Here is a 13,663-nt window from a genome sequence, read left to right on the forward strand (position 1 = left end):
TTTCCTCTTCACCCCTTCAACTTTATTGTCTTTCTTCTCGTTCCCCCTCCATTCTTGTCCTTCCTCCTCAACTACTATTTTTCCTCTTTTATCCTTTTAACCCCAAAGATTTTTTAATAATACCCTTCCAATTTTATTATTTTTCCTCTTTTACCTTCTAACCCCGAAAGAGGATGCCCATGCTTTTAGGCATAGGCGAACTCTAGTGGTTATATATCATTAATCATTTCTACACTTCATTAAGAGGCATTTTGCTTATATTAAAAACCTCACGACGATAATGGCTTTCGATTCTTTTCATTCCTTCTTTTTGATCCTTGATTTTTGATTTTTTTCCTTAGATCCAAAATACTAACCTTTGTTAGAAAGTGCGAAATGATTACTCTAATCGTATAATTTTGATATTAAAGTGCAGGGGCAGAAGGCATTGATATTGCTCCACTTCCTCCTTTTATGAGTTTCGGAAGGTATGAAACTGCTTTGTTGTGCTTGGGTATGATGCATTGTCATTTTGGGCATCCTAAGCAAGCTTTGGAGGTAATATTGTGTTACAACTTTTTCTGTTTAACCATATCTCTTCCTATTGTTTTCAATTACGGTTTTTCTTCCCCAGTTGCTTGTCATATACGCTTTCTTAGTCTCATTCCTGATAATATTCAGGTCCTAACTGAAGCAGTTCAAGTTTCTCAACAGGTAATCTTCATGGTTTTGGTTATGGTATTTATTGAAACGAATAAATTATTATCTATATATATATATATATATATATATATATATATATATTTTTTTTTTTCGTATGGGTTTTCCTTCATAAGATGCATATTGTTTTAATCTTGCTTATCCTACATAAATGATGTATCTTTTCTTTGTTGAGGTAGAATCTGCCTTTACTGGCTAGCTTTATCATCATTTATTAGGGGGAATTATTTTACTGGTTTGCAATTACTTTGGATTGATTTGTAGTTATCCGAACCTAGTGGTATGTCACCCTAAATCTGTCTATTGCTTTGAATCCAATTTCTTTTGTACTTGAAATCTGTGCCTTGCCCAACTAAATTCCAGCAGAGGTCGTGATATAAAACAATTTATATCTTGGACATGGTGATGTGTCAGGGACATATAATTTGACAGGAGCATGCCATCAGTTTAAAAACACCATGGAGTATCTCTAATATTGACCAAAACATAGGGAGTATAGTATGCCTATATTACCATATTTTTATTCCTATCAGGGATACTCCTAGCTTCCCTCTAATTTAGCTATTTCTTATTTTCCTTATCAATCATTTTCATTATAAATATTATTGCCCACATCCTAGTAGCACTCATTTTGTACAAAATTGTCTTGATTACTTAACATTTTTCTCTGTAAAGCATAGCCGGTGTTTTTGATTGTTTTCTATGGTCATTCAGCACTACCAAAATGCATCTCAACTCTTTCCACCCATCTATAATTCCAGGGAAACATCCTTTCTCTCCCTCTATATAGACGGTTTATCCAATGTAGGAGCAACAATCGCTTTGGGGTGATTTTTTTGCTCAACAATCTTACATATCTTCCCTTTGCCTGCCTTTTTAAGTTGCTTCGCATATACTTATATTAAGACCTTTTGCTTTCAAGTTATCCCTCATTAAGCAACATCACTCTAGTTGTGAATAACTACACCATGGTCCAAAGTTCTGTTCTATTTCGGAATGTTTTTGTGGAACATTCGATTTTGGCCGAGACTGGAACATAACATTGACCCGATACATTTAATTGTTTGAAAATGTTTCACTCAAGAAGTGCCTCGAGAGATTTTAAACATTGAGCAACAACAAGGGGTGTGTGTGTGTGTTTCATAAGTAGTGAAGAAATATATCAAGGAAAATAAGGGGAAGATGAGAAAAGCATTCCCAAACAGCTTGCTTTATGCATATCCACAAATATTCAGACAACGATTCTAATATTTTGTTAAACAGAGGAAATAAGCTACACTTGCACACAATCCCAATTGTTTCCCGTTATTATTATTATTTTTATATAACTTTTCTATAAAATTTTTAATTTAAAAGAATTGATATTTTCATTTCCTGTAAGATTTGTAAGTGTTAAAGTTCTCATTTTAGTTTAGTTGGTGTTTTATGGTTTTCAATTTTTATGCCTCTTTGTTTACATTTTATATTTTATAAAGTTGTTGTTTTGTTATTTGTGTCTCACAAAGTGAGCTCTCCTTGTGTCCTCTTATTTTCTTTTCCTTGTGTCATCTTTTGTACTAGTTATTTCTTCCAAAATTTTCTTATGGGTGAATTTTTTTTTTTTTTTCTATTGCAGCATAATGATGATACTTGCCTTTCGTACACATTAGCAGCAATCTGCAACCTCTTGTCCAAGATTGGTATCTCTAGTGCAACTGGAATAATTGGCTCGTCTTATTCACCTGTTACCAATTTTGGTACTTCGCTGTCCATCCAACAACAACTACTTGTGCTCTTGACAAGGTCTCTTAAAAGAGCAGAGAGCTTAAAGCTAACACGTCTCGTGGCTTCCAATCGCCTTGAGATGGCGAAATATGATTTAGTGGTAAGGATACAAACTTACAGTAAAACCTTTAGTTTCCCCTCCCTCCAAAAGATTGCAATAATGGTAATATGTGTTCTCTTCTCTTGTGAAAAATTCATTTGTTGAGGTCTAATAGCTACAATTGGCAAATTATTTTGTATGGTTAACCAGGCACTCTTGCATCTCGGCTAATTGAAGAAATCTTGCAAGATAATGTATTTGATGTAAAATGAGCAAATACATAATTCATTGATAAATGCATACATTGATGGATGTGCATATGTACCTATACATTAAGGTTTTTAAACTAATATTTAATAATTAAATTATGTTCTTGCCTAACTTGACTCTAATTCAATTGTGATTTGACTTTTTATTAGGTATATCTAGATGTGATTTATTGTCATAATTGGTTTGGTAAGTCAATGAGTAGGGCATAAATGCCGTTTGTGGTATGGAAGGGTTTGATTATTTTGTTTGGGCGAAATGGCCTCTCAAGCTATTGCAGTTGGCACATTGGAAACATCAATGAGCCTATAAAGATTACTTATCACGGATTGGCCAGACCAAGTTGGAGCTAGCTATGCTTTCGGTGAACAAAGTTGATTGGTTGCTATGGGGATTCAATTGGTTCTTGTTGAACTACTCAAGTCAAACATTAAGTTTACAAAGAGAAGGTTTGAACTATTAGGATTATTTTTCTAGACAATCCTGGGCTAGTGGAAATTCTATCTTCCTTAGGGTCCCCAGTCCCTCAATTCAATACTTGGGAATAGCACTGTAGGATTATAACTTATCCTATAATCATCTTTTATTCATTTATTAGACGTTTCTTAATACTTTATTGTAGATTCAATTTATTTTATTATTTTCTTGCTTGTGATTATCAATCTTGATCTCAGAGTCATCATATTAGGTTAAGTTAGCACAATACTGCATCAATCTCTTTTATGGTTTCCTTGATTCATCTAGATATACGGATGCATATTAGGCAAAATCTGTTGAATATTTTACTTTTCTTGGGTGCAACTTGGTCACCTGGAAAAGCGAAAAGCAATTAATTGTTTCTCGATCTAGTGCTGAAGATGAGTATCGGGAAATTACACATTGCATGTGTGAGCGTTTATGGCTTTGTTCTCTTATAAAGGAGTTGGGATATCCTAATGGTAATCTGATGCTTCTACATTATGACAATGAAGCTGCTAGGAACATTGCATCTTATTCATTCTTACATGAGAGAACCAAACATATTGAAGTGGATGTCCACTTTGTTAGGGAAAAGCTTGGGATGACTTTCAAGTCTTTCAACAAGTTGTCCTACTTATCAACTTGACAATGTTTTCACTTCACTTAAAGACTATTGGACCTGTGTTGCTTCATGATATTTTGTCAATTTGGGCATGCTTGATATTTATGCTCCAGCTTGAGAAGTGTTGTTAGTATTGTTATTTTGATGTTAGTATTTATTTTTGGCATTTTTTCTGATTAGTGAGTGATGCTAGTCAATTTGGGCATGCTTGATATTTATGCTCTAGCTTGAGAAGTGTTGTTAGAGAAGAATTATAGAATTCTCAAGTCTCTAATTAAGAGCTTGACAGATATATATATAATAATAATAAAAAAGGTGAATGGACATAAATGTGCTAACATAGAAATAGACATAAATGCCCTTACATAAAAATATTAGAATTAGACTACTAACCATTATTTTCCAATACTCCCCCTCAAGTTGGAGCAAATATATCAACTAAACTCAGGTTGACATGATGAGAGTTAGAGATAGAAGGACCAACAAACTTTGTAAACATGTCGGCAAGCTGATCTGAAGAAGATGCAAAGACTGTCTAAAGAGCACTAGATCGAACTTTCTCCTTGAGAAAGTGAACATCAACCTGTATATGCTTAGTTCGTTCATGAAGAATTGAATCACAAGCAAACATAATAGCAGAGTTGTTGTTGCAGAACAACGAGGAGGAACCAGAAGGAGGAAATCCCATCATTGTCAGCAAAGATATAAGTTATAGAAGCTCATATGTGCCAAGAGCTATAGCACGATATTCAACTTCAGCAGAAGAACGAAAAACCACACTTTGTTTTTTACTTTTCCATGAGATAAGGTTACCTCCATGGAAAATACAGAAACCAGGGGTAGATCTCCTGTCTATAAGAGAGCTCACATAGTTAGCATCAGTGAAACACGACAGATGTGGTTGAGCAGTGGATGAGTAGAAAAGCAGAAGGCTAAGATGTGACTTCAAGTAGCGAAGAAGATAGTGAATAACATCAAGATGAAACGTACGTGGAGTATGCATAAACTGACTGACTACACTAACCGCAAAGGTCAAATCTGGTCTAGTATTAGTCAAATAGATTAGACGACTTACAAGCCTCTGATAAGAAGGATTAGATAATAGATCATCAGATTCGGCATGAAGTCGATGATTCTGATCCATAGGAAAAGAGGCGAGATGACAACCAAGTATACCAGTGTTCTTAAGAAGGTCCAATTTGTATTTGTATTGAAATAGCGAAATACCACGACGAGAACGAGTTACTTCTATCCCTAAGAAGTACTTAAGAGGACCCAAGTCCTTAACCTTAAAGGCACGACCCAGTATCATTTTTACCCTATCAATCTACTGCGCATCATCTCCTGTCAAGATAATATCTACATACACTAAAATAATGGCACAACAACTATCTAATCCTCGATGAATAAAGCAAGTATGATCGGGGTGGTATCTGGTGAACCCCATAGACAAAATAATTTTTGAAAAATGCTAAAACCAAGCTCGCGGAGATTGTTTCAGGCCATATAGAGATTTAAGAAGGCAACATACCTTCTCACAATACTCCCTTTGAAGATGAAACCTAGGAGGGTTCCATATATATAACCTTAGTCAAATCACCATCTAGAAAAACGTTTTTCACATCAAGTTGATGAAGGGGCCATGAGCGACAAGTAGCTAAAGAGATAAGAAGATGGACATTGGAAAGTTTGGTGATAGGAGAAAATTTGGCATCGAAATCTTTCCCTAGAGTCTGCGTAAATCCGTTAGCAACAAGTCGCTCCTTATATAGTTCAACAATGCCATCTGCGAGGTATTTCACAGTAAAGACCCATTTACAACCAAAGGTCCGCTCCCCAAATAGAAGGGTAACAAACTCTCAGGTATTATGTTTTTGCAAAGCATCCATCTCGGCAGTTATAGCTCTAGTCCACTGAGGGTCTCGCAAAGCCTCTGATACAGACTGAAGAACCCGACTTGAATCAATGAGAGTAAGGTAGGCCTGATAAGAAGAAGAAAGACCCTGATAGGAAATAAACTAGACAATAGGATGATCAGTAACACACCCCTGCTTATCTTTGCAAAGAATAATAAGCAAGTGAGAGTCAGAAGTAGAAGGAATAAGAGCAGGTATAGGTATAAAGGTAGGAGATAATATACCTGAGTCCAAGGAGGAGGTTGGCAAGGGTGGAAAGGGATGAGGGCGGTGAGTGTAGACCTTAAACGGTGACAGAGGTAAAGGAAATACTGGAGAAGGTAACACTATAGGTGATGGGTCTTGTGAAGAAATAAGGTTTTGCAAAGTAGAAGTGGTAGTAAAGTATGGAACATTTTCAAAGAATGTAACATCAAGAGAATGTATGACACGGTGAGAGACTAGATCATAACACCAATACTCCTTGGACATAGAGGAATAACCTAAGAAGACGCACTGAATGACTTTATTATTTAATTTAGTGCGAGTGGGAGTCCTGTCTTGAATAAAGCATGTGCACCCAAAGACTGAGTAATGGGGAAGATAGTGCTGTCAAATTGAAGAACATGAAGAGGCACCTGTCTCCCTAAAGTGCGAATCAGAACACGGTTAAAAAGAAAAGTCGCAGTGAGGGCTGTCATATTCCAATATGTTTTAGGAATATGCATGCCACGAAGAAGACACCGAACTATGTTTATGAGATGACGATTCTTCCGTTTTGCCACCCCATTTTGCTCAGGAGTGTAGGGACATGTCAATTGATGAAGCATACCATTCTCATGAAGATGGGAACGAATCCTATCAGAAATATATACCCCCCCATTATCTGATCTAAGAGATTTAATAGTAATGTTGTATTGAGTTTGAATCATTCTAAGAAAATTAACAAAAATAGGGAGCACCTTAGAACGAGAATGCATCAAATAAACCCAAGTGCAATGAGAATAGTCATTGATAAATGTAACATAGTATGTATGACCATTAAACGTAGTAATAGGGGAAGGTCCCCACACATCAGAATGAATTAAATTAAATATTACATTAAATCGATGCATATAAGGAATATAAAAGGTACGAGTGTGTTTAGAGAGTTCACATATAGAGCACTGAAATTTTTGTCCACTACAAGATATTTTTAAAGTAGGAAATAAAGAATGTAAGTGCTGAAAATAGACATGTCCTAAGCAAGCATGTCATAAATCTAAAGACTGAGATGAAAAAATGTAGCTCTCAAAAGATGGAAGCACAGAAATCGGAATCGTAATCGGTTGAGATCCAAACAAGTACAACCCATCCTTCTCATACCCCTTGCCAAAAATCCTCCTCGAAGCCAGGTCTTGAAAAATATAGTGGGTTACAGAACAATTTAAAGATTTGGTAATGCTACTCACAGATAAAAGGTTAAGAGATAGGTGAGGAAAATAAAGCATAGAGTCGAGAAAATTCAGAGGATAATGAGAAGGTACGCTTGATATGGATAAGTGTAAGAGACCCATCAACAAGGTGAACCTCCCTACAAGTAGTAGGAAAGGTAGAGTAAAGTGGCTAGATTCACCAGTCATGTGGTCAGAGGCGCCAAAGTCAATTACGCATGTCAGAGGAGCATAACCAGATTGAGTAGCATGAAGTGTAGAGGATGTACCTGGGGTGTAATAACTGACACAACAGTTGAGGATAAGGGAGTGTAAGTTTGGATTTGATCCCGTACAATGGCGGCAATCAGAGTCTAGAGAAGTTGCAAATCAATAGTACCAAGGGAAATTTGAGAAATTTATGTAGACTCAACAGTAGCAACATGAGGAGAAGGCTATCCCACAGAAGATCTCAAAAGGTGGGGATAAAGCTGAAAACAACGGGCCTTCTCATGTCCAGCCTTCCCACAATGGTTGCAAGTAAGACCACTCCCTTTACCACGGCCATGGCCTCCATGGGCTTGACTTCATGTCCTTGAGTACGAGAGTCAGAGAAACCTAAATTGGCTGCGAAGGCCATCTGATCTGTAGCTGGGGAAGAGATAATCCTAGGGGTCTAAGTCTGAGAAGAAACTACACAGCAACGACGCTCAGTATTATCAGTTTTCGCAAATGCCTCAAATAAAGATGGTAAAGGATTGGTGTTAAGGAATTGTGTCCGAAGTACCTCAAACTCAGGACGTAGACCCATGAGGAACTGGTATGTCTGATGTCGAGCAATCTGCTTGATCACATATTTAGTTGTCTTTGCAGACAACTCGGCCATAGACTCATGGTTCGAGACCTCCTCCCAACGGGACTGAAGGAATCCAAAGTAACCCGCTACACTCTGAGTTCCTTAGGTAGCTTGGGCAATATCCCAATAAAGCTCATAAATCCTCAAGTCATTCATAGCACGTGCATATGTTTGAGTGAGGGTTGACCACAAAGAATAGACAGTCTTATGGTACATGTACATAGTATAAATGCGTTGCTCCATAGAATTGAATAACCATCCAAGAATGCCACAGTTATCGATTTTCCATTATTCAAATTTAGGATCAGTGAGGGGTGACTTAGGGGTGTTGCCAAATAACCAATCGGATTTATCTCTACTACCCAAATAAAGGCACATAGCTCGAGGCCAGGATTGAAAATTACGACCATTTAATAGAGCACTGGTAATCTGTTCAATAGAAGAATTTGCCCCAAGAGCAGTGTGGGAGTCCTTTATCTCTTGAGGAGATGTCATGGTTTACTATGAACAAAAAATAATGGTACTTGTGGATTGAAGGGAGATCTCGTGTAATCTAAATTAAGGAAGATCACCAAAGTAACGAGCTTAGCTGCCGCAAGTGGACCCAACAGTTGGTTCTGCTGCTGTTGGAGATCACAAACAACACTCCAGTTGTTGTTGCAGGCTTCTAAACTTCACCCCAGTGGGTTCTGTTGCTGTCGCAGATCGTAAACAACCCTCCAGGGTCTGTTGCAGGCTTCCAAGCAAGACCCTCTTGCTATCGTAGGCTTCTACACAGCCCCCAGTGGATTCTGTTCTTGTTGTAGACAGCCAGCAGTCCAGTTGTTGTCGTAGATGACAACCAGGAGTCCAATTGCTATCGTAGGTCACAACTAGGAGTCCAGTTGTTGTCACAGGCTTCTAAACTGTTGTCGCAGGCTTCTAAAAACAGCCCCCCAATGGATTCTGTTCCTGTCGTAGATCACAACCAGTAGTCCAGTTGCTGTTGTAGATGACAACGAGCAGTCCAGCTGTTGTCGTAGGTCACAACCAGCAGCCCAGTTGCTGTCGAAGGCTTCCAAACAGCCCCCAGTGGATTTTGTTGCTGTTGTAGATCACAACCAGCAGTCCGGTTGCTGTTGTAGCCTCTAAACTCCACCACAGTGGGTTCTACTGTTGTTGTAGATCATAAAGAACCCCCTAGGGTCTGTCACAATATCCTATAGACTTTGTAGCCACTGTCACAGGTCTCAAAAGGCACCCTAGGTGCTGTTGTAAACCTCCACGGACTGCAGTGCTACTATCGCAGGCAAAAAATGGACCTAACAGTCCAGCCAAAGGCTAACAATAAAAAAAATAGGACATGAAACACAGCGTAGAGAATTATCGCAACATGTGATCAAACCCTAACGAAACAGAAAAAAAAAAGAAGAAAGAACCCCCAAAGGGGAGCCTACTTAACGAGGTTGCTTTAGATTAGTAGATTTTTTTTATAGAATAGAGAAGAGAAGAAGACAAAAGGAGATAGAGGAAAGAGATCGAAGGAGAATCAAGGGAGTTGGGCGTTGAATCCTAATGGCTCTGAAACCAAGAAGAATTGTAGAATTGTCAAGTCTCTAATTAAGACCTTGGCAGATACATATAATAATAATAAAAAAAGTGAATGAACATAAATGCCCTTACATAAAAATATTAGAATTAGATTACTAACTACTATTTTCCAATAGTTAGTATTTCTATTTTAATGTTTTTTTTTTTTTTTTTTTTTTGGGGTGGGGGTGGGGGTGGGATTTTTTTTTCATGAGTGAGTATAATGTTGTAATTCTCTTATGGCCTCCTAATATAAGGCAAAGGGACTTCATTTTATTCATATGCTTTAGTTTATTTTTCTTCTTCGTTTTTTTCTTTTCTTCTTCTTCTCTCTCTCTCAACTTTTTGTTCTATCTCTCATCCATCACCTCTCCATCAGTTGCATCATCTATAACTCATTCCAGTTTTGGTCGAGACTTGAATGAAGATTTGACCCCAAAACATTGATTGTTTTGGATTCTCTCAAAATGTTTTGGATTGTTTCGGTAGAGACCTTCTCGATTATCTCCTGACCAAAAAACATAGCCTTGAGATGAGATTCTAAACCTTGGTTGGACCATCCCCTTGGTTCATCTATTTCACAATCGGTCTACCTATACTTTTCAGTTGGTAGTTGGATCATTTGGAGACTTCTTCTGGTGTTGCGTTGGGGATTTGGAAGAAGTGTAATAAACAAGGTTTCTACGGTAGGGTGGAAGATGTTCGTTATCATTTTGGGCATCAATTCTCTCATTTATTGACTATCTAATTCTTATAAATGAGTTTGAAAGTCTCTTATTTGAGGATTTTGTTTCAGATGGGAAATTCTTGTGGAGGGAGGATGGTTAGCTTTATTTCCTCTTTTGTTTTTCTAAACTTTATGTTGGATTATTGTTTTCTCACAAATAACCGTTGTTTATTGCAGCATGTAAAAAGACCATTGCTATCATTTGGTCCCAAATCTTCCACAAAGCTCAAAACATGCCCGGCAAATGTTTTGAAGGTAAAAAGAATGGATTTGATATTTATGGTCTTTATGCTTAATCTGATTCCAGATATCTCTCTTACGAAATTGTAAATGAAATTTCTGTTAATGGACTTACTGCAGGAACTGAGATTAAGTTCTTATTTGCTTAGTGAGTTTGGATCAGATGGTGCTTCACTGACAATTGATGGTGCATTTAGTACTGCATGGCTCAAGAATCTACGAAAGCCAATGGCCAAGTCAATTTTGTTGGAAGAGAGTAGATTTCAAAGTGGTTGTGATACATTCCAGTTTGGTACACAACCGAGTCCAATTCCTGGACCTGTATTGCAATTATCAGGGGCATCATACTTGCTCCGTGCTACTGCATGGGAGCTTTATGGAAGGTGAGTATTGATTTCAAAATTATTCTCTTTGTTCATAAAGCTGATGTTGATTTTCTGTATTTGATTGTTTGTCCTTTGTTATCTCACTTGTTGGATTATCAAAAGCTAATTTGCTGGTAAGGTACCGAACTGCAAATTGGTTCGAAACAAACCAGCTCGCTATCAGTTCATGAAATGTAGTGAACTCAACAAATTGCACTTGTCTTATTTTTTTACGTGTCCCTCCACATGTTGATAATATTTGAGACATACTCCTAAAATCTTAAACTGAAAGCATGTCCCTTTGACCTTGGTCTTTATTAATAGACTGGTGAAAAATGATCAAATACCCTCGTCTTCAACCGTTAAAAAATAAAAACTTTATGTTTTTTTCTTCCCAAATCTCCCATCTTCAATCTCTTTTTCACCCTATCCATCACTTCAACCTTCAAAAGCCCTCTCCTCTGTCTACCCCTACGATCTGGGTTCATTCTTGAGTGGCAAACCACGAATGCGAACCCGAATTCGAACTGAGCGAACCCACGAATCAGGTAACATAGGTCAAAAATCTATATGGAAGCATCATGTAGTGCTGATACTTATGGGTGCTAATATAATCTTAAGCTGAAGATATATATCCACCTTAAATGAGTAATTTTTTTTTTTTGGGTGGTTTGATCCTTGAAAAGATGTATTTTTCTAGCAGGGATTAATCAAAGTACATTTTCTTTTTCTCACATAATGGAGGATTTTTTTTTCTTCAAAAATTTGAATGAATTTTTCTTCCTTTATTCTCCAACATAGAGGAGGGAGCTAATAATCATCTTCCTTCCCCATGTATTCTTATGGGTTCCTTTTTATAATGGATCTCTTGAAGCCTTTTACAGCACTTACTCTAACATGTGCTATTGAGGATCCTTACACTTCGGCATGTTAAATGTTCAAATGCTGATTTGCATATGTGATGAATGAAGTACCATGGAATTTAGAACTAGAGATATATTGTTTGATGCAGATATACGATGCAGTCACATCAATCATGGCTACCACTACAGATTACAGAGTCATAAAACCTATGGTTAACAATTTGAAACATGCAACTTAAAATCATACATAGCCCAATAATGTGAATCACAAGGTTTTAACTTGAAGAATCCTTCAAGTTTAGTCCAAATCTTAAGGTTTGAGATTTGAAACTCAATTATGTTAAATCCTACATTTTAGATAAAAATAATAATTGTAATTAACAAACTAATAATACTACATTTTCTCACATTATTATAGAATTATTATTTTTTAAATATGTATGATTAAGATACTAATGTATCTAGTCATAACATGGGTGATTGAATGTGCATGGTTATATGAATGTACTAATATGCTTAGAATATGGATACATGTTAATATGTATGAATAAGTTACTAATATGTATGTAATTAATTAAAACATGGATGATTGCTTGTGCATTCTTATGTGAATGTGTGAATATGCTTATAAGACATCAAAATTTGGTATATTGATACCTAACTAATCATAATTCATATACTAATGAATGAATATTATATATAATTTACAATTCCTTTTGATAGAAGTTTATATTTAGATTATTTTATATATTTTCAGAATTTTAACAATAGTATATCTTTTTTCAAATTAAAATATTGTCAAATTGTACTATTTATCAAAATATTTTTCCGAAATCATGAAATATCATAGAAGGTGCCAAGTTAGCTAAGTTGGTAAGGGTGTAGAGTGTTGATCCAATGACCTTGGTTCAAACATTGTTGAACCCACCTTCATGTTGACTACTAACCACCATGCTTGCCTATCCAAGAAGAAAGAAAGATGAAATAATATTATTTTGATCGAAATTTATTTCTCATCAAAATATTTCGTGAAATGTGTAGTGTTTCCATTGAAATATTAGAAAAAGAAATTGTTGGTTAAATTTCATGCTGTGGCTTGTGGAAATGTAAATGTTTTGATATATTTCGTGGAAATATGTTGAAATTTAATATGATGCTCCATACTATGGGACAATGTATTTTAAGGGCGTGTGAGACTTACGCCTTGAGGGTCCCCTTAAAATGAGGCTGATTAAAAAAGCCTTGAGGCATAAGGTTGAAACCTTAAAGCAGCTAAGGCTTACGCCTCAAACCAAGAGGCAACTAAAAGGCATACGCCTCACATTATTTTATTGTTTTTTAAATAATGTATTTCTTCCATATTCTTCTTATTCCTTTCTTACTAATTTACTTTTATATTTCCTTTTTATTATCTGAGTAAGATTTTATAATTTTTTTATACTTCTGCTAGTATGTAATATAATTGGAGCACTTAGAATTGAATTTGAATACAAAATAGTAATATATACAAAGAAATTCGTTAAGCTGATTTATAAATAATTTTTGTCGTATTTAGTATTATATAGATAAAGTTTGTGAAAAAAATAATATTTAATTGTATTTTTGTAATGAATATAAATAAATAGTTATTATAAAGACTTTCAACTATTCTAATACAAAATATTTCTATTTAGCTAAGATATAAAGTAATAATATTTTATATTATTTATTCTTATGGATTAAAACTTGAAATTCAATTGTGTGGATTTGAAATTATAAATATGCAATGACTATCCTAAGTATGAGCTTTTATGTCATATTATTTATTTAAAAATATCATACATGCTTGAGGTGCTGGCCAATTGAGCGCCTTGCCTCACGCCTTAGCGTCTAAAAAACATTGCTA

General features: G+C 35.9%; 1 protein-coding gene across 1 annotated transcript in view; it reads left to right on the plus strand.

Moving 5' to 3' along the window:
* LOC147388111 (anaphase-promoting complex subunit) overlaps positions 1–13,268 on the plus strand; it is a 37,411-nt gene extending 24,143 nt beyond the window's left edge. The window contains exons 8-12 of the mRNA XM_086420353.1: positions 411–537; positions 661–693; positions 2,315–2,563; positions 10,488–10,565; positions 10,671–13,268. Coding sequence (XP_086276479.1) covers positions 411–537; positions 661–693; positions 2,315–2,563; positions 10,488–10,565; positions 10,671–10,937 — 754 coding nt within the window. The 3' untranslated portion in view covers positions 10,938–13,268. The remainder of the gene's footprint in view (positions 1–410; positions 538–660; positions 694–2,314; positions 2,564–10,487; positions 10,566–10,670) is intronic.
* The last annotated feature ends 395 nt before the right edge of the window (positions 13,269–13,663 follow it).

Source organism: Akebia trifoliata, chromosome 13 (assembly GCF_017979445.1).
Source record: "Akebia trifoliata isolate Shusen 1 chromosome 13, ASM1797944v1, whole genome shotgun sequence".
Classification (NCBI taxonomy): domain Eukaryota; kingdom Viridiplantae; phylum Streptophyta; class Magnoliopsida; order Ranunculales; family Lardizabalaceae; genus Akebia; species Akebia trifoliata.